This window comes from Salvelinus fontinalis, chromosome 15 (assembly GCF_029448725.1).
Source record: "Salvelinus fontinalis isolate EN_2023a chromosome 15, ASM2944872v1, whole genome shotgun sequence".
Classification (NCBI taxonomy): Eukaryota; Metazoa; Chordata; class Actinopteri; order Salmoniformes; family Salmonidae; genus Salvelinus; species Salvelinus fontinalis.
This window is the reverse complement of record NC_074679.1, coordinates 34467579-34494880: the sequence shown is the minus strand read 5'-3', so window position 1 is coordinate 34494880 and position 27302 is coordinate 34467579. Positions and strand designations below refer to the sequence as shown.

Below are 27302 nucleotides of genomic sequence, written 5' to 3'. Positions count from 1 at the left end.
AATAAAGGTGAAATAAAGGAAAAAAGTATTCAGACCCTTTACGCAGTACTTTGTTGAAGCACCTTTGGCATCGATTACAGCATCTAGTCTAATTGGATATGACGCTACAAGCTTGGCACAACTGTATTTGGGGAGTTTCTCCCATTCTTTTCTGAAGATCCTCTCAAGCTCTTTCAGGTTGAAATCGGGTGCGTCGCTTCCCAGCTATTTTCAGGTCTCCCTGGAGATGTTCGATTGGGTTCAAGTCCGGGCTCTGGCTGGGCCACTCGAGGACATTCAGAGACTTGTACCGAAGCCACTCCTTCATTGTTTTGGCTGAGTGCTTTGGATTGTTGTCCTGTTGGAAGGTGAACATTCACCCCAGTCTGAGGTCCTGAGTGCTCTAGAGCAGGTTTTCATCAAGGATCTCTCTGTTGATCTTTCCCTCAATCCTGACTATTCTCCCAGTCCCTGCCACTGAAAAACATCATGATGCTGCCACTAACATGCTTCACTGTAGGGATGGTGCCAGGTTTCCTCCAGATGTGATGCTTGGCATTTAGGCCAAAGAGTTCAATCTTGGTTTCATCAGACCAGAGAATCTTGTTTCTCATGGTCTGAGAGTCCTTTAATTGCCTTTTGGAAAACTCCAAGTGGGCTGTCATGTGCTTTTTACTGAGGAGTGGCTTCCGTCTGGCCACTCTACCATAAAGGCCTGATTGTTGGAGTGGTGCAGAGATGGTTTGTCCTTCTGGAAAGTTCTCCCATCTCCACAGAGGAACTCTGGAGCTCTGTCAGAGTGACCATCGGGTTCTTGGTCACCCACTGACCCCCCGATTGCCCTTCTCACCCGATTGCTCCGTTTGACCGGGAAGCCAGCTCTAGGAAGAGTCTTGGTGGTTCCAAACTTCTTCCATTTAAGAATTATGTTCTGTGTTCTTGGGAACCTTCAATGCTGTAGAAATGTTTTGGTACCCTTCCCCAGATCTGTGCCTCAACACAGTGGGACCTTATATAGACAGGTGTGTGGCTTTCCAAATCATGTCCAATCAATTGAATTTACCACAGGTGGACTATAATCAAGTTGAAAAACATCTCAAGGATGATCAATGGAAACACGATGCACCTGAGCACAATTTTGAGTCTCATAGCAAAGGGTCTGAATACTTATGAAATAAGGTGTTTCTGTTTTTATTTTGAATAAATGTGCAAACATTTCTAAAAACCTATTTTCGCTTTGTCATTATGGGGTATTGTGTGTAGATCGATGAGGATTTGTTTTATTTAATCGATTTCAGAGGCTGTAACATAACAAAATGTTGTTGTTTTTTAAAGTCAAGGGGTCTGAATACTTTCCGAATGCCCTGTATGCCTGGTTGGTTTCTGTCCTGCTTTACTGCAGCCTGGGGGTTGTTGTTATATAGTTGACGGTATAAAACGCCAGGGAATATCATATCAGCAGCTTATGGAGAAGCATACGTGATCAGTGTCTTTACTTTTGAATATAGAACTAATTGAATATCAAAAAATATGACTATTACATAGAATGATTACCTTGTCTAGCTATATAGTAATGGCATAGTAAATACTCTATGTATACAGCCTGAGCAGAGCCTTACTGAGAAATATAACATAGTATGAATATACAAATAAAATCCATATCTAAGGCTCTGAGCCTAACTAGATTGTTATCTGTGGAGGTAACTAAATGTGTGTGTGTCCTCTATAGCCTACCTGCCTCAACAACCAGCTGGTGTATGTGGACTGCCAGAAAAGTAGCAAGGTGCAGGTGGACAGTTCGCAGCGCATGCTCCGGATCGCCGACCCTGATTCTAGGTACAGCGGTTACTACAGCATGCAGAAACAAAACAACTTCAACAACCTGCAAGCCGACAACTTCTACCAGACTCAGTGAGACAGACTGGCCTCGCCTCGCGTCCTGTACTCAGCAGTCAGCAAGCAGCCAAAACCAGAGAGAGAGAGAATGAGAGAGCACCTTACCTACAGTACCGTCACAACAACTATGACTTACCACAGACAGACAAATGTCGCCAAACCTATAAGATGACAAAATCACTAGCAAACTAGCAACAATCACTCTGAACAAAAAAAAGAACAGACAGACAATTAAAAATGTCCTCAAGATTAATAACAAACCAAACGAAATAGAATAGAATTAGGATTATGATGACACAATGGGAGAACCAGAATCTAGACTTTCCCTAGATTATTATTATAAAAAAGATTGTGAGTGTTACGTGTGTGTGTGTGTGTGTGTGTGTGTGTGTGTGTGTGTGTGTGTGTGTGTGTGTGTGTGTGTGTGTGTGTGTGTGTGTGTGTGTGTGTGTGTGTGTGTGTGTGTGTGTGTGTAAAGTTAAAAGTTAGATATGAATCATTGGGATTAGGACAAACTGGGTATTTTTCAAGCTATGGTATTTTCCTGCATTCCTGCTTCCTTGAAAAAGGCCTTTGAAGAGATAAACCGAATAATCCAAGCTATTGTTTTCTGTTGAACACTGAACTTTTAGAACCAAAGCTCCTCTGACTGTCTGTCAAATAAAAATCACACCCTGTGAGAGAGAGGCTAGAGGAACGCTGTGGCCTGTCTGAGCTGAGCTAAGCCATGGCAGGACGGACTGTCGACTGCCGGACTTCATGTGGCGCTCAGACGAAAGAGAGTGAACGAAGGAAAGAAAGAGAGGTCAGACACCGTAGACCCCATCACAGACACAACTCAACTAAGCACCTCTCTCAGGTCTGTTCAAGCTGGACTATTCCTCCCTTCTTTCCTTCCACTTTTCCTCCCCTCCTTTGAAAACGTCAAAATTGGCTTGTTGTCTTTTCTTTTCCTGTGGAATGTCACCTGTTGGAAAGGAAGTGGACAGAAAGAAGAAGAAGCGTCACTCGCTCCATCACCAGGCTGTTGTTCTCCCTGGTCAGTCGTTTGGATTTCTATTATCTGTTTATTTTTCTTAGATGTTCTTATTTTCCTCATCATTTTCAAATCTCCATCATAATTTGGCTAAATGTATTTAACATCAAAGGGCAAGTTGACTCTAACTTTCACTCACTCCAAACAATGGTGTCTTTTATTTGGATAAAGAATAAAGGGGTTCCGGTTGATAAAGGCAGGATGACGCGAGTGTATTTCTTGAGGACTTGAGCATATGCTTTACAAGTGCTGCTTTGTTTCTGTAAGCCCGTTTTCCACTGAGTCACACATGCATAGAGATACTCTTTAGCTCCTTTAGGAAACACTGAGAATACAAGGAAACATAGTATCAACGAATATGTTCAAATGTCTTTTCTCTTGGGGTCTCTGAAGACGAGCTACGGTAAAGTAGCTCTTTGATATTTTTCTCCTCCTTTTGTTTTGTTTTACTGGCTGTGAGACGAACAGTCTCCTCTTCTGGAGGCTGTTGCATCACCTCATTTTACCCAAGCACCTTTGTTATTTTATTCTTTGCAATCAAAAAAATTGGTTTCAAACATTATAGGAACACTTATGTACATATTACTGCAAAAGATTAAAATATTGTGTGACTATATATGTGTGTGTGTGTGTGTGTGTGTGTATGTATGTTGTGTATGCATGTATGTACGTGTGTCAACACACATTCATACATACAAGGTTTGTTTTCTTCAAATGTACATTTCTCCATTCATTTCCTATTGAATGTATTTATGATTGAGAAAAGAGATGTGATGTAATAGTGGCACACTTGATGAGAACTAGCATTCCATTTGCCTTGCTTGTTTGAAAAAAGTCAAAAAGAGGAGTGATAGAGACGGGACGGAAAAAAGGAGAACATCAATCTTTTTTTCTCATTTATTTGATGTCAATTTTATTTTTCAAAAAACCCATTGTATGTCCATGAGGGCTTTGTTTGATTGGTCTGTGAGTTCCCTATCTATTTGTGTCAATCTGCTTCCCTGAATGAAGCAATGTCCAAAATGCCAACCATATAATGACAAGTGAGTTCTGGGCTGAGCAGTACCAGGCTCTCTCAATCTTTTATTCTTCTCTTTCATTTGCTTCGGATGTCAAAACTACTGGAAAGTGGGTGGACATAAGCTCTGGGAGAGAGGGTGGGATGGAGGGATGGAGGGATGGAGGAAGGGAGGGGTAGTAGTCGACTTGTGATAGTTTGTCTTGGGTGTATCTTTATCTGTCTGACAAAAATGTACGTAGAATCATACATCTTGGCACTTTTATCTAGAAAATAACCTCTTGGTGTTTTTTTTTTTTTTACAAATACTTTTAATTGAAAGAGGTGCCCTTAGTTTTTTTCTGAGCCCTGTGAGATCCAGTGTTACAAATTAGGTTCCAGTTGCTTCTGAATATTTGATCTGCAAAACCACAACTTAAAACTCTGCATAATAGTGTGTTTAATGTAGAACTGTAAAAACAAGAATCTAGTAATAATCCTACAGAGCCAAATGACAGTTACTGTATGGAGGCACTGCATTTCTGTTCATAGGTAAGTATTTCTGACAGGGGTGCAACTTTCACATGTCCCCCCCCCCCCCCCCCACATTCTGAAATAAAAATGTTGTCCACACCTCCCCAATTTTATCATTAGAATGTGATACAAGACGAGGCAACTGTGTGCTTTAGAACCATGGGGATACCTCCGAGCGGTCGGGTAGGCTGTTTAGAGTGTTTATCCGACTGGATAAAAAAATACAAAATAAATTATGCCCCCCCACTTCTAAAACCAAAGTTGCGCCTCTGATTTCTGATAAGAGCGAGAGGGAGAAATATTTAACTTTCAAAACAGTAATTGCAACTGAAGCTTGCTCTTGTTCTAAGTTTTCTCCAAACATAGGACAAACATACTCAAATCTACTGTATAACCAACAGCTACTGTATGTTTTCAAAGAACAGTTGATTGGTTTGATTCTCCAACCTATTATGCCGCTCTATCATCTGGACACAAACCACGTTATTCAAACCCCACTTACATCCACACATGTAGTGTGATGAATAAGTGATGAATAATAGTGATTGATTTGAATAAGGACCATAAGTTCTATTGTACACACACGTCACCTTGACTGGCTGAGTTCTTATATGACTTGGCTGTAGGTTGCAGGACATAGCTCTACAACTCTTGGTTGAGTAAAGTGCTCCTACAAGATAAGCATCTTATTCACAATGGGTCTTACAGGGTGAAATCTTTGTATTTTTCAGTGCATCCTCCAAGTATTGTTGTAAATACTTGAGCATCACTTGCCAAATCAAAAATAAACACAAAAAAACATGGTTGGAAAGAGAGAAAAAAAAATACAATTTAATTTATTGTGTTAAAAGACCGAAATAATTTATTAATGAGTAAGGTAATTGAACATGAACATAATAGGAGATTAAATGATAATGCAGCTGAAATTGTGAAACTGTTTTGGTGTTGTGTTGGTCTCAAAGAGCGTTTAAATAAGGTTGTACTTCAGGCAGGTGGAGAAGTTGGAGGATCACAAGCTTCCTCATCTTTAATCAGGGTTTTTGGACACCTATGGACCAACCTGATCCCAGATTTGCTTGCGCTGTCTTGCCAACTTCTATGGTCATTGTCATGCACTTTGACTGTCACGCAGTGTGATAACGACCATATGAGTTGGCTAGCTAGACAACACGAACAGATGTGGGATCAGGCTAGATCTGCCTTGTCCAAGCACAAAAGTCTGACGACCTGATGAGCCTGTTCCTCTGTTCCAATAAAGATAGCCCTTTGAGATGGGAGTGATATCTCTTTGTCCCCATTCTGTTCCTTTACTCCTTTAATTTACACAACTACCAATCCCCTTTATAGGCTGTATATTACTGTTGTTTCATGCTTATGTAAAAATAACATGTTGATATTGATAATGATGATATTTGCAAAAACAAGATTCATAAAGAGGATAGATAAAGATTTGATTCTGAATTTCCCGTAGCACAGCAGATTCTTTTGCAAGTTCTTGTATTGTTTTTGTTTGTTTCTTTGCAGCACAATAAATGATTTGAAAACAGACTTGTGGCTGTTCAGTACAATCATTATTGGTATTAATGGTACTGGTGTTGTCATTCTTACCTCTCAGGGAATCTGACCTCAGCCTGTCCATCTCCTCTCTACCCACAGTGATTTCTGCTTCAGTGATTTCTGCCTCAAGCAGAAAATGTCGAAAAGCTGCGCCTTTCTCTTATTTTGAGGCAGAAATCTCTGTGGGTCCAGATGAAGACTAGAGGATAGATTCAATCAAATACATGTTTTCAAGGGGTACAAAAGCATGATTCCAAATGCAGCACTTTGAAAAGACACCCATAGGTCAACCCATTTAGCGAGCACTGACACAGTAAATGGGATGAATGTTATGGCACCGAAACCTTTTATCAGACCCAGCCAGCCAGCTAAGGCAGATAAATAATGTGCGACCCACTTCCAGTTGTCTGCTAAGTGATACAGTACCTGGCCCAGTATGGCTCAGTAAGTAAGAGGAGTTTTGGGTTGAAGGTTCAACTCCCTCAGGGAAAAGTAAACTGTAGCTATAATAACCTTGGTACTCCATGTAGACTTTCCTCTTCATAGGAATTGTTTCTTAGCTGCTACAACTAAAAATAACACTGAGTGAATAAATTAGATTCCATCTCTCATTTTTAACAGTAACTGCTAATGTAACTTCTCAGTAATGGACCAAAAGTCAATGTCAGTATGTCTGGAGGTGGGTGAATAAGGGACTGAACAACAGGGTTCAATTACTGTCACGTTATCTAGTACTATGCAGCACATGCGCAAATGACCAGTACAAGCCACTGGGAGGAGACAGAGAGCTGTTAGAAAACCACAATGTCACGTCAAATTTAGCTGATAGCCACTTTCCAGATCCTTCATCATCTGCACTACATTCACATAATACATGTCTGCAGTTATCCCTATAGGATTAGTTTGATTTATATCATTCATCATCTTTTTACTAAATATATGTTCACGTATGCCATATTTGACGGATTATGCTGTTGATAGTAAGACTAATTCATAACCTCAGTCACATCCATTCAGTGATGATGTGATATAGGTAGATTAACAGATGTTGCCACGTGGAGTATAGCAGCCAGTCATGACAGAATGTTTTTTGCTGATGCATAATTATATTATTATTATTTTATTTGAATGTTTGGATAATCCACTACAAAAAACAACTACCATCTTCTCAGTAAATATGCCCAATATTTTCAGTGAATATTCACTGTGTGTGCACATCTGTGCGTGTGCCTGTGTGTATATATATATATCTGTCTGCTTATGTGTGAGTAAGGGAGAAAGAGGGAGAGTGTAGAGGGGGCGGGGTGTCTGTGACAGCATGGCAGGGCTACCTTTTTTACTATTTTCATTTTTCTAATTGACCAGGCATGCCAAAAATGTCCATCAACTAATCCTCTTACTTTGTCCCTAATGCTGACTCTGTCACAGAAGCCCCTATGTCAGGGATTATAAACTAGATTCAGCCGTGGGACAATTTTTTCTTGAGCGGATGGTTGGTGGGGTCGTAACATCATTACAAATAATTTGTAGACAGTAATTGACCACCAGAAGCCAAAACTGTAACGGGTGTCGTCGTTGGATGAAGAGGAATCGGACCAAAGCGCAGCGTCGTAAGTGTTCATTACTGTTTATTTAAACTGAACACTAAACAAAAATAACAAAGTGAATAACCGAAACCAAAACAGTCCTGTCAGGTGCAAAACACTAAACAGAAAACAACTACCCACAAAGCTACCTAAGTATGGTTCCCAATCAGAGACAACGATAGACAGCTGTCCCTGATTGAGAACCATACCCGGCCAAAACAAAGAAATACAAAACATAGAAAAAGGAACATCGAATGCCCACCCAAATCACACCCTGACCAAACCAAAATAGAGACATAAAAAGCTCTCTACGGTCAGGGCGTGACAAAAACAGATATAATGATTGACTAAAACATAATAATTTCAAACCTTGCTACATGTGTGTGTGCCAGCAATGCTCTCCCTCCAGTATGCACTCGACAAGTGTTGTTCTGTCTGATGATAATACTGTATCTGTGACCTTTGCGGAGAGAGATTATTGTAAATTGCATCTTGTGATTTCCAGTGGCTGTGGTTAAGGATCAGTCCAAGCGGCCAATGGATTGCCCTTCCAAGCCTCGTGAGTTCAAGAGAAGCTTCTTTGAAATCACGTTAAGCAGTTTTACAATGCTAGTCATGGATTATCGGGAAGTGCTAGCTGTCGTCATTATAAACCACCACACACATACAGTACCATACACACTTTACACACACAGATACACACAACATGTTAATTCATCTCCACAGCATCATACAGTGTTGATTCTGGTGAAGGCTTCAGCAAAAGCTCTGACTGGTGCCTCCTTCCCCCAAATCCTCATCAGCTGACATACCACGCTGTTACTCACGCAGAAGTTACCCACTCCCCTCGCCCACTCTCATACACTCTCACATACATGGAGAGCTCACGCTATTCACATGAGCTGCTGCCATACCTTGGGTCCACGTGAGGGAAGAAAGGCATTCCACGGTGCACTGGGGCGAGGTGGAAAACACTCCTGTCTAGCTTCCACTGTTTTGCTTCATAAGAGGCTTATATAGATGTTATAGATAGCTAACAATATATAACTTTTTTCAAGGAATGGAAATTTGCATTGAATCTCAAAACTGCAGTGAATGCCATCAGATATTTCTGACAGGGGTTTTGTAATTAGTTCCTTGTTGTCTTTAAAATAACATTTGAACCCTAATCATTTATGAACCTGTCATGTGACCATGGTTGTGACATATGATGATGATGACGCAGAATTAAGGTTGGGAGTCAGTCAGTACCCAAGGGTATTCAATCTGCCACTCACCCTCAGTCAGCTTGAAAACCACTAGCCACTGTGCTGCTAGCTACCGTCTAAAGAATAATACATCCCCTCCAACCACAAGACTCCATGCTGCGTCCTATATGGACCCTATGGGCCCTGGTCAAAAGTAGTTAATTTAGGGGATAGGTTGCCATTTGGGACACAATCTATGACTCTCTGACCTCTGACTCCTGACCATCAATAATGCAGTATAACTGCCATTGCCATGTGCTAACAACTGAAGATGTGATCTCTGTGAGACTTCCTTCTCTACCGCTTGGTGTCATGTCATGTTGTGTCCCTGACTGTCCCCTCCATATGACACTGACCTTGGCTCATTGACACATCGTATGACACATATAACTAGGCATGTTGAAGGGGACCAGGGAGGGCATAGATAACCTGCTGTACTTACCTTTAGACCGCAGCCATTCAGAGGTGGCAAATCCTAATTAGAAATGCTTCTCAACACATTCTACATGCATGGCAGTGTGACCAGCAGCGTAGACATTGGTTACCTGAAGTCCCCTTTAAAGCCACAATCCTGCATTCGTAGAATCCTTCTTCAGCTAGAAACCATCAAGCTGAGGGACGGGGATTGGAGAAAATGTACTCACTCTCAAATTCATAGATGGAACTATGGTTACAAGGACTGACAGTGAGGTCAACGTGATCACTTTAAATTGAAATGACCAATGAGCCACAGTAAATATTGCAGATCGCACATTTAATGATGGTCCCTGGAAAGCATTGGACTGCCTGACTTACTAGTCACTTAGGCATGGAGGTGACACAGAGAGTATTGAATACTGTATGATATGTGATCAGGATGCCTGTCAAGCCTAAAAGGTCGGATTCAGTCTAACCTGCCGTAGAAATGTTTAGGCAGTGTTTCTATTTACACAACTATACAGTAACTGCCCACTGGTATGTCTGATTATGTAGTGCCTTGTCTTATTTTAAAAGCATCTACTTTGAGAAGAGCAGCATGAATCTGATTATTTTACTGATCCTGAAATAATCATTCAGAAATGTATTTTTGACAATGGGAAAACATTTCAAGATGATCATGTTTGATTGAAATACTACAATAAACCAAATCTCAAGTTTAATCAAACCATTTCAATGTGGTTGTTTGTACAGTCTGTAGCTAATCCAGAATCTTTCAGATAACCAACAGTGGTAAATGTGTTTGATAGAGAGTATACTGCATCATGTCATTCGCCCTATCTTGTGGCAATGTCCTTCTAAGGTTGTATCCTGACCTTTTCTCAACTCTTATTTTTCTAGACATCTTGTCTTTAGATAAGAGGAAAATATTAAACACATTCTGCTTGCCTCATAGATAGCTAAATGAGCTGGACAGTACAAAAGAGGTGTACACTTGTACCATGTCAGATATACAGTTGAAATGTATTCCATTTTGAGTTTGCGTCCCAATATTACACTTACTATATAAGTAAGCAAGAGGACAACTGAGCAAGAGAACAAGTACATTAGAATGTCTAGTTTGAGAAACAGATGCCTCACAAGTCCTCAACTGGCAGCTTCATTAAATAGTTTCCGCAAAACACCAGTCTCAACGTCAACAGTGAAGAAGCAACTCCGGGAGTTGAGAACTTGAGGACTTGTGAGGAGTCTGTTTCTCAAACTAGACACTCTAATATACTTGTCCTCTTGCTCAGTTGTGCACCGGGGCCTCCCACTCTTTTTTCTATTCTGGTTAGGGCCAGTTTGCGCTGTTCTGTGAAGGGAGTAGTACACAACATTGTATGAGATCTTCAGTTTCTTGGCAATTTGTCGCATGGAATAGCCTTCATTTCTCAGAACAGGAATAGACTGACGAGTTTCAGAAGAAAGGTCTTTGTTTCTGGCCATTTTGAGCCTGTAATCGAACCCACAAACGCTGATGCGCCAGATACACAACTAGTCTAAAGAAAGTTTTATTGCTTCTTTAATCAGAACAATAGTTTTCAGCTATGCTAAAATAATTGCAAAACGGTTTTCTAATGATCAATTATCCTTTTAAAATTATAAACTTGGATTAGCTAATTAGCCAACGTGCCATTGGAAACCAGGAATGATGGTTACTGATAATGGGCCTCTGTACACCTATATAGATATTCCATAAAGAGTCATTTACAACATTAACAATATCTACACTGTATTTCTGATCAATTTGATGTTATTTTAATAGACAAAAAATTTGCTTTTCTTTAAAAAACAAGGACATTTCTAAGTGACCCCAAACTTTTGAATGGTGTATATATGATGTTTCCACAACCTGTAAACCAGTTAAGAACCTAAAAATAATGTTACTCTGCTGGGGTAGGAGGACCTGAATGAACAACAGGGTTTGGAGGGTTATGCAGACATTCACACAACACACTGACTGATTCTATCTGTTTTATAATAGCAGTACCAGTGGTGGCATTTTATTCAGTTGAAAGAATCAGTGGTGAATACAATCAGGAGACCAGTCATCCGAGTCCAGGTCAGGCATGGGCCAGACAAAGCCCTTGCTCTCTGAAATCACATGATGTGCTACCCAGAGAGAGAGAGAGAGAGACAGAGAGAGAGAGAGAGACTCGTTTGTGTTAATATTGTTAATAAACTTATTTGACAACACAAAAACATACATAGACAAAAACAATAGACAACTTATTATTTACATACATACATTTGCTCAGACCCACATGTTCTCCATCGTATCCACACCCATCCTGCCTGTCTCACAATAACATTTTCTCTAATTTCTCATCCTTTGGATGTTTCCAGTGCTTGTAATACTTTATGCCATATGGCTTCAAATGGCACTATTTTGTTTCACTCTGTATCCCACATTTTTTCAAAATTTCAATAATAATGCATTTGATTCATCCACTGTCTTAACAATTTTGATCTCCTTTCCCCCTTGTACCTTCAGAATGTTGACTTTGGCATTGAGTTTTCAATATTAGTCAGGTATATCAAGAGATCATTGCTAAATAAGTTTAGTTTATATTCATGTTTACCAATAATGATATCTGTTATGTTTGGGTCCTGTCTAATTATGTCTGTGAGCGGTTCAATTGCCAGCACAAACAGGAGAGGGGAGCGAGGATATCCCTGTCTTATCCCTCCCTGCAATTTTATCAGATAATGTATTATGTGTGTATATTTTTGCATAAGGATATTTATATCATATTTTTATGAAATGTATTATTTTAGCTGGAAAGTTGAAGGCTTCCAAACTTTTGAATAGAAAAAGACATTCAAGACAGTCGAAAGCCTTTTCAGCATCAACAGCCATTATTGATAAATCTACTCGTTTTTTGCATATTGTATTATACTGAACTATGTTCTTGTATTTGTTTGTAAGTGTCTCTTTTTAATAAACCCGGTTTAATTAATATGTATAAAGTCTGGTAAGACCTTTGCCATTCTGTTGCTTATGAGTTTCGTTATTATTTTATTGTCACAATTTATTAAACTTCATATAACTGAATAACTGTTTGATACATGGAAAGTGGAAGCACTGAATTGAGTGACATGTGTGTTGTCATTTGAGTTAATAGGGGCACTACCTTTTCCAAGAATATCGAATAAAATTCTATGGGAAAGCGATTTGGGTGATTTCTATTTTTAGTGACTATACTTTGCCTGCTGATAGTTGCTTCAGGGTTATTGAGTCTAGGAAGGCTGTAGGATCAGTCCAGCTGTTATTTAATTCTGATTTAAATAGATTTAAATAGATTTTCAAATTGGTGTGTATTCGTTTTGTGAGGGCTCTGAGGTGTTTTCCAGGTTTATTTGCCATTAAATAGTATGCTTTATTTGAGTTTAACCTGCAGATGGTGGCTCTCTTTAAAAGTAAAAGACAATATTCCTGGTTAAATTCAGAAAATATATTCTGTTCTCTACATTGTAAAGATTTTTTATGGGCTTTTTCTAAGATAGTGATTTATTTTAATTTTATTTAAACTCAGATGTAACTTTTGCCGAGTATGAGATTATAATTCCCCTAATGTATGCCTTAAAAGCATTCCAAATTATGCCGGCGTCGGGTTTTCTCTGTCCTTCTATGTCTACATTTGTAATGGTAAAGGTATTTATTTTTTGGTTTATGTATTTAATCAATTTTGGTTCTTGAAGATTCACTCTGTTCATTCTCCATATTCTGTAGCTAAATTTAGTTTCTGTAGGTGTAATTAAGCATGATACCGAATAACTATTTTAGAACCCAGCATATTGTTGAGTGCATTTTGGGAAATAACATTTTTGTCAATTCTTGAATAGCTTTTCTTACTTTGAGAAAAAAAGCAGTAGTATTTTGTATTTGGGAAAAGTAATCTCCAGGTGCACTGCAAAATATTTCTAGAGATAACATTTTTCAGCCTCTCTAGAAACTTCATGAATTTGCCTTTTTTATTGCTATGTCTATCTAACTTGCCGAATGTGTGATTTAGGTCCCCTGCTATAATAATAGTTCCTGTCTATGTTTAATCTAATATAGCTTGAATTGTATCTAAAACATCAGATTTGCCCCTGGGGTATAGACAATTAAATCAATGTGTATGTTTCACCATGTAATGTACAATTCAAAATTTGACAACTTCCTTCTTGGTCTGTGTGCTTGGATATAGGGGAAAAGGGCGTATTCTTATTTATCAGGATGCCTACATCTCTGCTGTTACTACAGTAGGTGGGAGCATAGGCCTCTCCAACCCAGCTCCTCTTCAAATATTCAGTTTCTCCTTTTTTGAAGTGTAACTCTAGCAGGAAAACAGAAATCTGCTAACAATCTCTTTAAATGTTCAAGAACCGTATGCTTTTTTTTGCAATCATGATGTTTGTGCACATTCCATATGTAACAGTTTAACTTTATGGCGTCCCCTTGCCCCGACGCAAACCAGGGACCCTCTGCACACATCAACAACAGTCACCCACCGCTCCACAAAGGCCGCGGCCCTTGCAGAGCAAGGGGAACCACTACTTCAAGGTCTCAAAGCGAATGAGTAATCGATTGAAACGCTATTAGCGCGCACCACCGCTAACTAGCTAGCCATTCCACATCCGTTACACTCGCCCCCCTTTCGCCCTCCTCCTTTTCCGCAGCAACCAGTGATCCGGGTCAACAGCATCAATGTAACAGTTTAACTTTATGGCGTCCACTCGCCCCGACCCGGGCGCGAACCAGGGACCCTTTGCACACATCAACAACAGTCACCCACGAAGTGTCATTACCCATCGCTCCACAAAGGCCATGGCCCTTGCAGAGCAAGGGGAACCACTACTTCAAGGTCTCAAATCGAGTGAGTAACCGATTGAAACGCTATTAGCGCGCACCACCGCTAACTAGCTTCATTTCACATCCGTTACACATATAATAAGTTGGATTTTGTTAGCTTTTACTTGCATAGAATCAAAGTTAACTTTGTCTATTTCGTCTTTCATTGAATAACCAGATAAAACATTTTTAGCAGACATGTCATATGAGGGTGGTGGACATTCCATGGATATGGATGTCCTCATATGAATACATAGCTATTGTTTACATTACATATATAGAACGTGTGAACATGTAGGCTGAGCAAACATTAAACAGAGAACACACAAACAACATAATGCAAGTTCTTCTTTGTCATTTGAGGCGCTATGCCTTCTTAGGGCTTTTAAGCTCCAACTCCTCTCCTAATGTACCAAAGAACTGTGGGTTATGTCATTGTAAATACATTGGAGAAGGACTGCCACTTAAATATTGTGGTCAGTTTGTAATACATTGTGAATTAAATTGTAGTGGCTGGGGGACTCTACTTGGGGAGAGTGGGTCCACCGAAAGACCGAAGTGAGATGAGTGGAGCCACCACACACACTTCAGGGAAGTGTCTGATACCCTCCCAGCTTGTCCCAACCTCCTCTCTTTTCCCACACTCCCCTCTTCTTAGACTCATTTACACCCATCCATACATTGACTTGCTCGTCAATTTGAATTGATTCACATACAACAAATACCTTATGCATCCACACACCCATTGTCTCCCGCCCTCCTATCCATATTCATATTCACCCTCCCTCACATATCCATTCATATACACACACATCCCCACACCCACACATACACACTCTCACACACATACCAGTCCGTAGAATCGTTATTGACATATGCTATATTTCCCCCTTTGAATTGTCTTATAAGTGTCCATGTAGCCCATTGGCATCGGCTACTTCTATGGTTACTTCATAGAAAACAACAGTTACTTGGGGAAAGTAGAATATAGATTGTATTGGGGGAGGGGAAATAATATTGTCACAACTTAGATAAGGTATATCCGCATCTAGCTTACAGTGCGCATTTAGCATACAGTGTATTCATTGGTTTTTCCCACTGTCCTCTTCTCAGAGCAGGGGACTTCCCTCTGTCCGCGGAGGTCTCCATTATGCATAATGTTCGTAGGCCTTCGACTGGAAAGGTTTCTTGCAGCTTGATTAAGGCTTAATCGGCACTTGTGAATTCCATCCTTTGCGTTCCCTTCCAGACCCACAACACTGCCGGGAAGCGGAGTTGAGACTTGATCCCATTTTCATCCAGTGAATGTCTGATTCCTTATGTTTCTTTCTCAGCTTAGCAGACAGGTCCTGGATGAATCAAATGGTCTGGCCTTGAATTTTGATCTCCTTTCCCCCTTCTACCTTCAGAATGTTGACTGTGGCCTAATCGTTCCATAATTTGAAGATTACTATGCGTGGGTATTTAGTGTTCTTCTGTTTCACTCCGATCCTACGGCATCGTTCCAGATCCTCTGGTGATATACCCACGTCAAGTTCCTCTGATGTCAGTTTGACCACCATCTGGAAAGGTCTTCTTTATCCTCGTCTTCTGATAAGGACAATATTCTCACGTTGTTATGTCTCATTCTGTTTTCTTGCTGGTCTAATTCCTCTTCTAAAGTTTTGAATGTTGTCGTCTTGTTCATTCATGCACATGCCTTGCTTGTGCATGTCTGACACAATAGCCTCTACTGCCTTTTCGAGCTAATCTACTTTTTTAACAGATTGTAGCAGTTTGTTGGTTTTGGTGTACATTGAGGGTATTTTAGCTATATTTCCCTGGATAGCATTTAACTGTTTATTACACTCTTTTGCGTCTCCGAGTTGCCCTTTGTCCTTTGTAGGGGCCATGGTCTTTTGGATTTTTTTTTTTTTTTACGGATTAGTTCTAATCACTCACACTCTCCCAGTTGCTTAGGGATATGTTGATATGTTGAAGTTTAAAGGCTTGATTTAAACTTTGTTGTCTGGTTTCTGCATACGACCACAGTTCTGTCGGTACAAAACGGAGCTACTCACTCCCCATGTGTCCTATCGGTACTCACATGTGCCTCTCAGTGGTGACCACAATCAGGAGGCCAGTCATCCGAGTCTGGGACAGACAAAGCCCTAGCTCTCTGACATCATGTGATGTGCTACCCAGAGAGAGAGAGAGAGAGAGCGAGAGAGCGGGGGAGAGAGAGAGAGAGCGAGAGAGAGAGAGAGAGAGAGAGAGAGAGAGAGAGAGAGAGAGAGAGAGAGAGAGAGAGAGAGAGAGAGAGAGAGAGAGAGAGAGGGAGAGAGAAAAACACACTTACTCCTTTGTGTTTCTATAGTTTGGCAGTAGCAACACTGGCTGGCAGTGTAGAACTGACCAACCCTACTGCGCCAGTCTGTGTGGCTCAGTTGGTATAAGAGTAACACCAAGGTTGTGGGTTTAATTCCTCTCTTACATATACTTAAAATGACTTGCTCACTGTATTTTATGTGCCTGCTAGGAATATTGGCCTATATTACCATTTTAGAGCACTCATTTGCCTCATTAGCAGCCCACTCCTTCACAGAACATGGAACACGGAACATAAATTACTTATAAAGGATGCATAGTAGAATGCTAGCTGGGGTGCTTGGGGAGTTAAGACATATCCTGAAATAATTTAAATATCTTTGTAATATCTTTAAAACAAGGCTAGCCTTGGGTGTAGGTGAGATGTATTTAGGTAAGGCATCTGGCATGATAGTACTCCTGATAAGCAAGAGTTAATGCCGCCATGTTTACATTTAGACCAGAGTTTTATTATTATTGTGTAGCCTACATTATTCTATTTATTATGTAGCCTACGTGTATCAAGTATTTTGTTTAGTACTCATTGTTAGGGTTTCCTATGTCTATGGTTATTGATATTTGTTACGGGATTCTGTAAATGTTTATTGAGGACCACAAATAATGTAAAGTGTAAATCATTTCTGTAATCAGAATACAGAAATTACTGTATTATGATACAGTAAACCACTGAAGCTGGAGACATATCTCCCTCACTAACTTCAAGCATCAGCTGTCAGAGCAGCTTACCGATCACTGTACCTGTACACAGCCCATCTGTAAATAGCACACCTAACTACCTCATTCCCATATTGTTATTCATTTTTTTGCTCTTTTGCACCCCAGTATCTCTACTTACACATCATCATCTGCACATCTATCACTCCAGTGTTAATGCTAAATTGTAAATATTTCACCACTATGGCCTATTTATTGCCTTACCTCCCTAACCTTACTACATTTGCACACACTGTATATAGATTTTTCTATTGTATTATTGACTGTATGTTTGTTTATCCCATGTGTAACTCTGTGTTGTTGTTTTTGTCGCACTGCTTTGCTTTATCTTGACCAGGTCGCAGTTGTAAATGAGAACTTGTTCTCAACTGGCCTACCTTGTTAAATAAAGGTGAAATATTTTTTTCAAACAATGTTGTTCAAATATTTGCAATTGTCACAAAAAAAGGAAAAAGTTGCTTAACCCATATTACAAAAGCCCAAAATAATGTGACTCAATTACGATATAACACTAGGAAACACAAACGCGATTCATTGAACATGAATTAATGTTGGCCTACTAATTTGCATGTCGGCCTACTAATTTGTCAGCCTACTCATTTACGCGCCTCTCTGCAATTATGTTCCGGCTCCAGGTAGGATGGATGGGTAGAGTAGACTAGTGGATACAGTGCATTAGGAAACTACTTTTTTAAAACTTTACAGCCATATTCTAAAATGTATTAAATAGTTGTTTCCCCCTCCTCAATCTACACACAATACCTCATAATGACAAAGCAAAAACTGTTTTTTTATCATTTTTGGCCAATTAAAAAAAAACTCAATATCATATTTACAAAAGTATTCAGAACTTTTCCTCAGTACTCTGTTGAAGCACCTTTGGCAGCGATTACAGCTTTCCAGACGTCTTGTGTATGACGCTACAAGCTTGGGACACCTGTATTTGGGGAGTTTCTCCCATTCTTTTCTGCAGATCCTCTCACGCTCTGTCAGGTTGGATGGGGCACAGCTATTTTCAGGTCTCTCCAGAGATGTTCGATTGGGTTCAAGTCCGGGGCTCTGGCTGGGCCACTCAAGGATATTCGGAGACTTGTCCGGAAGCCACTCCTGCGTTGCCTTGGCTGTGTGCTTAGGGTCGTTGCCCTGTTGGAAGGTGAACCTTCGCCCCAGCCTGAGGTCCTGAGCGCTATGGAGCAGATTTTCATCAGGGATCTCTCCGTTCATCTTTTCCTCGATCCTGACTAGTCCCTGCCACTGAAAAAAATCCCAACAGCATGATGCTGCCACTACCATGCTTCACTGTAGGGATGGTGCCAGGTTTCCTCCAGATGTGACGCTTGGCATTCAGGCCAAAGAGTTCAATCTTGGTTTCATCAGAGCAGAGCATCTTGTTTCTCATGGTCTGAGAGTCTTTATTTGCCTTTTGGGAAACTCCAAGCTGGCTGTCATGTGCCTTTTACTGAGGAGCGGCTTCCGTCTGGTCACTCTACCATAAAGGTGAAGTGCTGCAGAGATAGTTGTCCTTCTGGAAGCTCTGTCAGAGTGATCATCAGGTTCCTGGTCACCCTTCTGACTAAGGCCCTTCTCCCCCGATTGCTCAGTTTGGCCAGGCGGCCAGCTCTATGAAGAGTCTTGGTGGTTTCAAACTTCTTCCATTTTAGAATGATGGAGGCCACCGTGTTCTTGGGACCTTCAATGCTGCAGAAATGTTTTGGTACCCTTCCCCAGATCTGTGCCTCGACACAATCCTGTCTCGGAGCTCTACGGACAATTCCTTTGAACTCAAGGCTTGGTTTTTGCTCTGACATGCACTGTCAACTGTGGAACATTATATAGACAGGTCAAAGAGTTCAAGAGTGTGCCTTTCCAAATCATGTCCAATCAATTGAATTGAATTTACCACAGGTGGACTCCAATGAAGTTGTAGAAACATCTCAAGGATGATCATTGGAAACAGGATGCACCTGAGTTCAATTTGGAGTCTCATAGCAAAGGGTCTGAATGCTTATGTAAATAAGGTATTATTGTTATTTTTTATAATACTTTTACAAAAACCTGTTTTCGCTTTGTCATAGAATATTGTGTGTAGAGTCATGAAATAAAAAAAGTATCAATTTTAGAATAAGGCTATAACGCAACACAATGTTGAAAAGGGGAAGGAGTCTGAATAGTTTCCGAATGCACTGTACAGGCAGGCAGCCAGCATGGTGGTACCATGGGGGAGAGAGGTCGTTCGTTGCTGTGTGTCACGTGTCAAGCATCACTCACATGTAGAAGTTGCAGCTGCATGTGGGGGAGTGCGCTCTGTGGTGGGATGAAAGTGTGAGATTAGCTAATATTTTAGCAGAAAATGTTTTCGCCCCCGAGTATTTTTGGGAGAGGGAGACAATATCAAGCAAATGGAACAATATCGGAGAATGAATATTTTCAACGCCACTAAATCTACCTTATTGTGACACACGGGACACATAAAGGTGCTCTCGGTGGCTTTTGAAGATGCCAACTGGCACAGAGCTTTAGGCTGCTTGACAAATAGTGTTATTTTGATAATAAACATATAGGCTTTAGCCTCCTTAGGCCTATATTATATAATAATGGAACATTTGCAGATTGTGTAGTCTTATTTATTTTGATTAAACTACAACAGCATTTTCGCTAGGACACAATTCTCACAAGCGGCTTTCATAGACACATGCGAGCTGTTCGTTCTGCTGCCTCTGTGGAGGATCTGCCCTTCCGTCATTTGAAACAGGGACGGCATCCTGACCCTTCGTTGTGTGAAACGATACTCGGGCGATTCCTGCTGTCCGAACAATCTGCGGCACGGCGCTGAGTGGGTCACTATCTGCAGGGAGAGGGAGGAGAACGAGGACGTTGCCTGCTGTCCCCGCATACTGTACAGCCATGGAGCCGTTACCTGAACAGAGCTGCAACATGTCGAAAAAGAGCGTCATAGCTAAAATCTTCAAAGTTCGCAAGAGGAGACAGATGCTTTTCGTTCAAGTCTGTTTTATCTGCAGTATTCTATCTTTGACGTGGTGCATGTCCGCCCTGCTCACAAAAACAGGTGAGTAGGCTACGAGAAGAGACGGAGAGCCGAGGCATCCCAGGGTTGCCCAGGAACGCGTTTATAATTACGGGATTATGTGGAACTAAAAATGAATTCAATGTTGTGATTGTGCACATTTGGCATGCACTGCGTTGGTGTACAACAAATATCTCGTAACTAATACATCTATGACACTGCTTTTTAAAATGATGTATGTAAAGGTCTGCTTGCCTGCCTCTGATCTATCCACTAGAAACTCGACATAGTGGGACGCTGTTATAATACACATGGTTCGGGATGGAGATTTGTATTTGTGGTGTGCGTGTTTTCTTACATTCTCAAAAAAAGAAAAAAAGATGTAGGCGGAACGAGATTACAGCGCTCAGGATTTCAACTGGCCAGGCAGGCAGGAGGCAGCACACATGTCTATTCTGTTTGTATAATTTGTTTACTCCACCTGCATCTGGAAAACTCAGATATAGGCAGCCAAATAGGGGACGTATAGGCAATAGCCTATATATGGCCTGACTGACTCACGTGGATAGGTAATCGCAGGGTATGTATGTGTGTGTGAGTGTTTCGTATGTTCGTGCATGAAGTTTACGGTAATGTGCCGCAGTATAGGCCTATGCAAAACGTAGGCAATATGTTCTAGAATATAACGTGAGTCACAGGTCATTCTCAATCACTCATGATTTACACCAAATACCCACTTCTTTAAGACGCCCAAAACATGTTTGTTTTCGTTTTCTAATGATTTTCTTGGATATGTTGCTGTCTCTGTCGCGGTGGCCTAGGGGAGTTATTGGGGGGGCGCTGGAGGTAGAAAGTGTTGCGCGCCCGCTGCGTGGGTTTGTGGACAACCACGTCGGTTTCAACCAGTACCGCTGCTTGGGTTTGTGGACAACCACGTCGGTTTCAACCAGTACCGCTGCTTGGGTTTGTGGAGAACCACTTCGGTTTCAACCAGTACAGCCAGAAAATGACCCCGCTGTATTATTTGAACTGTACTACATCTCTCTCTGAAGACTGAAGAGACAGAGAACAACAGCATACATCAATATCACAAAACCTGTTCTTTTTTTGTACAGAACATGACTGTACGTCTACCCTTTTGGTGCCATACATTATGTGTAAGAGCTGAACAAAAAATGACCCATTAAACCTAAACCTATACATTTATGCACCAGGACACAAAGTATATGAACTATGACCAGTCCTTGAATTATTGTTTCAGGAGAGATCACTCAGCTGTCAAAGTGTTAGTCTGTTGATATTCTGTTGATCTTGATCCCCGAGGAAGATGTTACATCAATGTTACAAAATGACTTAAACAATTGAAAGATAGGGGGAGAGGGGAACGGTCAAGACTGGGGTTTGAATCAGCAATTTATTACAGGACAAGCCAAATAAATCGTTTTCTACCACCAATATGGAGGGATCACTTGTAAACTGGCAATTAGCACCTGGCAACTGCACAAAAAGTTTGAGGGCATGTATTTCTGAAACTGTTCATATTTGATGCTGGCTTGCCTTTGATATGAATTATCCCTTACTTCTCCAGACCAGATTAGTTCACAACTGGTATGTGGAGCTTTAATGAACCACACACATACAGTGGATTTCTGAGTCCTGAAATATGTTAATCTCTGTAACTTTCTCTACATACACACACACACACACACACACACACACACACACACACACACACACACACACACACACACACACACACACACACACACACACACACACACACACACACACACACACACACACACACACACACTAAGTCCCAGGGCTGTTTTGTAAATTCTCCCCTAGGCTACCATTTCAGTTTACCCACTTGCCTTAGGGCTCAGCTCTCTGTATCATTAGACCTGTTTATATCATGCTATTAAAGACGCCTATGTAGTCTGTTGTCCCTGTTTGAACATACCGCTTTTTTCCCCAATCGCTTTGGTGCTATTTTCACAAGTATCTGGTGAATTTTCAAAACTCTTAGTACAAAACTCCAAACTGGTAACACTTGTAATGCAGCAAGGCTGACATTCAAAACCTTTTGTTGTGCATTCGTGTTGTTTGGAGACACCTTTCACCACACAATCACTGATCACAAGTTTTCTGGGAAATACCATGAGAACATTTTTTAACAGAATGATATTTTAACAACCAGTTAATCCAATAGCAATGCAAGATACATGTTTCAAAATTGTCCTTTGAATATAATATGTTACAGTACTGTAAATTACAGCACGTTACACTGTTTTCACATAAGGCAATACCCTTACAATTCTCAGCAACATTTACAGAAAATTTAATTTCCATCATTTCTATCCCATGTGTGATCAAAGGTGTAATCATTGAAGTCATCTTTCACAATCATTGATGCAAAGAAATGAAATGTATTAACCAGATATCATTACAACATAGGTGTACTGTAATCAAATGAAACACATTCAATGAATTAAAGAACAATTATTTTAGCAGGCACTAGTTTGCATCAAGCCTGTCTTGAACATTTGACCATTGGTTCTCATTGACATCGCAGTAAATATCCTCATTGTTCATGAACCTAGTGAAAAGCCTGACATACAGTAGGTCTGGATTGATGTCATTACATGCCTCATTCATGGCCTGAAGGAAGGTGGCATGCTCATGGCGATGGCAATGGTACACCTTCTACCTGTATGGTAATCATGTATTGTATTCTACAGTATTTTATTGTCACGGTCCTGTGTGGCTCAGGTAGTAAGAGCATGGCACAAGCAACACCAGAGTTGAGGGTTTGATTCCCACTGGGGTCACATACCAAGATGTATAGACACACTGTTGTCACTTTGGATAAAAGTGTCTGCTATGTAAATGGCATGTATTACAGTACAGTAATGGCTAATGTAATTTTAGTAAAGCAGTGTGAACCTCCCCCATCAAAAAGGAACATCCTTTTGGATACATGTTTATTGTGTAGGGGACGCATTTGTTACATACAGTACATATCTGATCCAATTTTTTCAAACAGTTATCATCATAATCGTACATTACAGTATATGTCATACTTTATATGTTTATACTTTACAAACATACATTAGGGCCTAGTTCTCAAAATCTGTTGTAGACAAACCAGTTTCAAATCTACAGGTTTACCAAACGGTTAAGTGATTATCGAATAACAGCAGTCGGATTACGTAATAGTAAAATGTATTTTAACAAATGAGAAGACAATCATATCAAAAGTAATGTGAGTATTGGATTGTGAAAAGCAATGACTTTATATGAACATGTATTGCAATGTGAAACATGTATTTTTAGATGAAACACTAAAAGTGTGGTGAAAAAGTGAACTGTGTGTTATACTTAGTCAATAGAAAATGTACTTAGAGGTTTGAAACAACTGCCTTGTGAAAATTCACCATATACTTGTGAAAATTGCACCAAAGCTTTTGAAAAACACTTTAACAGGGCATTATCAATTTGAACATTATCTGTTTGTATAAAACATGTCACAGAGTTCCCTAATTGTATTTGAATAACAAGGCGCTTAAGGGATTATAACAAACATGATATCATACTTAAAAGGATGTAAAATACGTCACCACAGACGAGCAACTGTTAGGGCTGGAGATAGCACTGTCTTGACTGTTATAATCAGGTTTGTTTTACTTACAAATGAGTCCCATTATATTCAGTCACATCCGTCTATTTACATGTTGATAGGTTTGATAAACCACAATAAAATAAAAATTCTAGACTGCCACCCTTAGAGCATTGGTTAGTCCTAACTACATTCCAGGCTTTTGACTTCCTGGTCAGACCTAGATTCATTTCCAAGGATTCTCCCAGTGGAGAGTGGCTGCACCTGAGACGGTCGCTGTCCACTCTCATGTGGTGCTGAACTTCCAAATTTCGATTCCATCACTGTCTTGCTTCAATGGTGCTGAATATCCGACCGCCGCTTTTACAGCTTGTTGGTTTAATCAACATTGGACCTTGTATTCCTGTGACAGAGTCACCACATGCAAAGCCAAATGGCAGCTATATCCGATAGGGCTCTGGTCAAAAGTAGTGCACTATCGGCCCTGGTCAAAAGTAGTGCACTATCGGCCCTGGTCAAAAGTAGTTCGCTATATAAGGATTTGAGATGCAAAGCCCAGTGTTTCAATGCATGTTCACTGCCGGTTTCTTTCCTGACGTACTGTTTTATCCAAGCAATATATATTTTGATGTAGAGTGAATTCCAGAGTGGCGGTAATACAGTCACAGCAACAGCTTTAGGAGTGGTCCCTCTTGCTATTGAGACGATACACAAATATTTCCCTAGATAAACGTGTATGTACATTTTGTAAAGATGGTTCCGTTGAAACTGAAGCTCATGCAGTGCTTTACTGTGGGTTATACAACTAAATTAGGGATGATCTTTTGTGTCAGCTGTCCAACCAAAATCAAAATGTTAATGGTCTGATGAAAATAATAAATTATGTGGAATTCTATCAGGTAACAATAATGTAAATGCCTTCGCCAAAGCCTGCCATCGTATCCTCCAACTGAGACGTTTCTTTTTAAGTGTCTAATTGTCCTTTTATCCACTGTACTTTTTTAACGTTTTTGTTTATACATACATGTGTATAGATGATGTAATGTGTTATACACTGAGTATACAAAACATTAAGAACACCTGCTCTTTCTGTGACACAGACTGACCAGGTGAATTGAGGTGAAAGCTATGAACCCTTATTGATGTCACTTGTTAAATCAACTTCAAATCAGTGTAGATGAAGGGGAGGAGACAGGTTAAATAATGATTTTTAAGCCTTGAGACAATTGAAACATGGATTGTGTATGTGTGCCATTCAGAGAGTAAATGGGCAAGACTACAGATGTAAGTGTCCCTGTGGAACGCTTTTGACACATTGCGGAGTCCATGCCACGATGGGGGGACGACTACTCCGTGTTTGACCATTATTGAAAAAATTCTGTATTTTGTATTATTGTATCATCCTAACTCTTTTCTAACTCGAACATAGGACATGGCCTGGTCCTGGAGCAGGGGCTGGTTGACACAACAAACCGTCTGGGACGCAGGCTGATGGCCGTGGACGGAGACAATGACACACTGGATAAGAACTGCACAGAGCCAGGTAGGTAGTGAATCCTAAACATGTACCCTAAACCTGTACCCTAACTCTACCTTAAACCTACACATAGCTAGGTACTGTATGTAGTGTACCCTATAACAGGTACCTTAAACCTGTAACCTAACCCTCCACCCTAAACCTGCACAGAGCCAGGTAGGGTTGTAGTGTACCCTAATCAGGCCTAGAGACATGTTGTACCCATTATACAGTACCGGCACAGAGCTATGTGCAGTACTTTTCCCTGAACCTGTCCAGCCAGCACAGCCAGCCAGCTCCTGCAGCTTGAGAGTACTTAATAGGAAAGCTGTTCACAGTGTGTTATACAATGGCACAGCCTACATGCTTCCTACAGCCTACACATGCTCTGAGTCAGTCAGAGACAGAACAGCTGGGGTGAGATGGGAAGGGATTGGTTGCCTTAGATGTTTCACTATATCTACTAACTCTCTAGTTATTCTATTTGTTCTTTATAAGAGCAGCAGTTTTTCCTACTGTCATTTCTGCAGATGAGATTTGCAAATGAGGGCAACCTTGGTGTCCAGGTGGGTGGGTGCAGCCTCCAGCTGGATGACGAATTTGATGAGTTGGTGTTGGAGGCACAGGAACGAACTGTAAAGGTCCACTATGTGGGCGAGAGAGGGAGAGAGAAAGAGAGCAGAGAACTGAAACCTGACAGCATGCAAACCCAAAATGATGAGCATAACAAATAAATCATGGCAGCACTGACTGTGGCATCATGAAATCTTTCCTATTTTCAATGAAGAGTATTCTACTGATGGTTTCTTTGGGGGGGTATTGATTTATCAGAGTTTTTTGTTGTTGACACACTTATGTGTTGATATTGATTCAATACACAACCTTCAGCATCAGTACAGCCCCCAGAATGGCGCTAATAGTCAGCTTCCTGATAGGACCTTGGATGTGCTGTCTATTAATAGAAGCGGATGTGCTATTTTTACACCACGATACAGTGGTAAACTGATGTACAGTATGGACTGACCGACTGCTTTTCACAATAGCAGGGACAACCACAAACCTTAGAGGACCCCGAAACCCACAGACAACACATACATTGTATTTCTCTGTTTATTTGAAAGGCTGATGTTCAAATGGGATAACATGCTTCTTAATCCGTCCAGTCATCATTAACTGAAAAAGCAAGTTGTATTTTAGCTGCTCAAATCTGTTCACACTGCTTAGCCTGTTGACATACACATTGTCATCCTTAGTATTTTGAACAGCAGGGAACACATTTTTTTACTTTACCTTTATTTAACTAGGTAAGTCAGTTAAGAACAAATTCCTATGTACAATGGTGGCCTACGAACAGTGGGTTAACTGCCTTGTTCAGGGGAAGAATGACAGAGTTTTACCTGCTCGAGGATTTGATCTAGCAATCTTTTGGTTACTTGCCCAACGCTCTAACCACTAGGCTACCTGCCGCCCATATGGTTATGCAGCAGAGGAATTGCAAACATCAAGGCAGAGCACCTAACCCCTGACTGCTGAATGAACTCACTGGAAATAGTGGATGGATTCAGAATAGAGTAAAACACATGTGGCCAGTTCAGTTGATGACGCAGATACATTCAGAATGCCTCATACTGCAGTAGTTTGCACTGCTGTCACAGTGTGCCCTTTCTCCTAGCTTTCCCTCTTATGTCCATAGTTGTCCCCCCTCCCATAGTTCAACCTTGCCTCACTCATAGTTGGCCCCAACTCCTCTCGACTTTAGTGCTGACAAGCAGAGTCTTTGTGAGAGTGACGCACGCGCACGCTCACACGCTCACACGCACACACACGCAGCTGTCAGACAGTCTGGATCAGCAGTGAACTGTGTGGCCTTGTCAGGACCCAGCAAAGAGCTTCTCCACTGATAGCTCTCAGCAAATCTGAGCGTGTGTGACAC

The 27302-nt window shown here is 40.7% G+C and overlaps 2 protein-coding genes across 3 annotated transcripts in view; both read left to right on the top strand.

The window, feature by feature from the left end:
• Positions 1-5990, top strand: part of LOC129811860 (cysteine-rich motor neuron 1 protein) — a 127135-nt gene extending 121145 nt beyond the window's left edge. The window contains exons 17-18 of one of the 2 annotated variants that reach the window (XM_055863541.1): positions 1709-1815; positions 2508-5990. In XM_055863541.1, the coding sequence (XP_055719516.1) occupies positions 1709-1815; positions 2508-2589 (189 nt within the window). In that variant the 3' untranslated portion in view covers positions 2590-5990. Of the gene's footprint in view, positions 1-1708 lie in introns of both variants that reach the window. The other variant, XM_055863542.1, reaches the window with a different exon arrangement.
• Positions 5991-19465: 13475 nt separating this feature from the next.
• Positions 19466-27302, top strand: part of slc24a4a (solute carrier family 24 member 4a) — a 67334-nt gene continuing 59497 nt past the window's right edge. The window contains exons 1-2 of the mRNA XM_055863540.1: positions 19466-20276; positions 25283-25396. Coding sequence (XP_055719515.1) covers positions 20114-20276; positions 25283-25396 — 277 coding nt within the window. The 5' untranslated portion in view covers positions 19466-20113. The remainder of the gene's footprint in view (positions 20277-25282; positions 25397-27302) is intronic.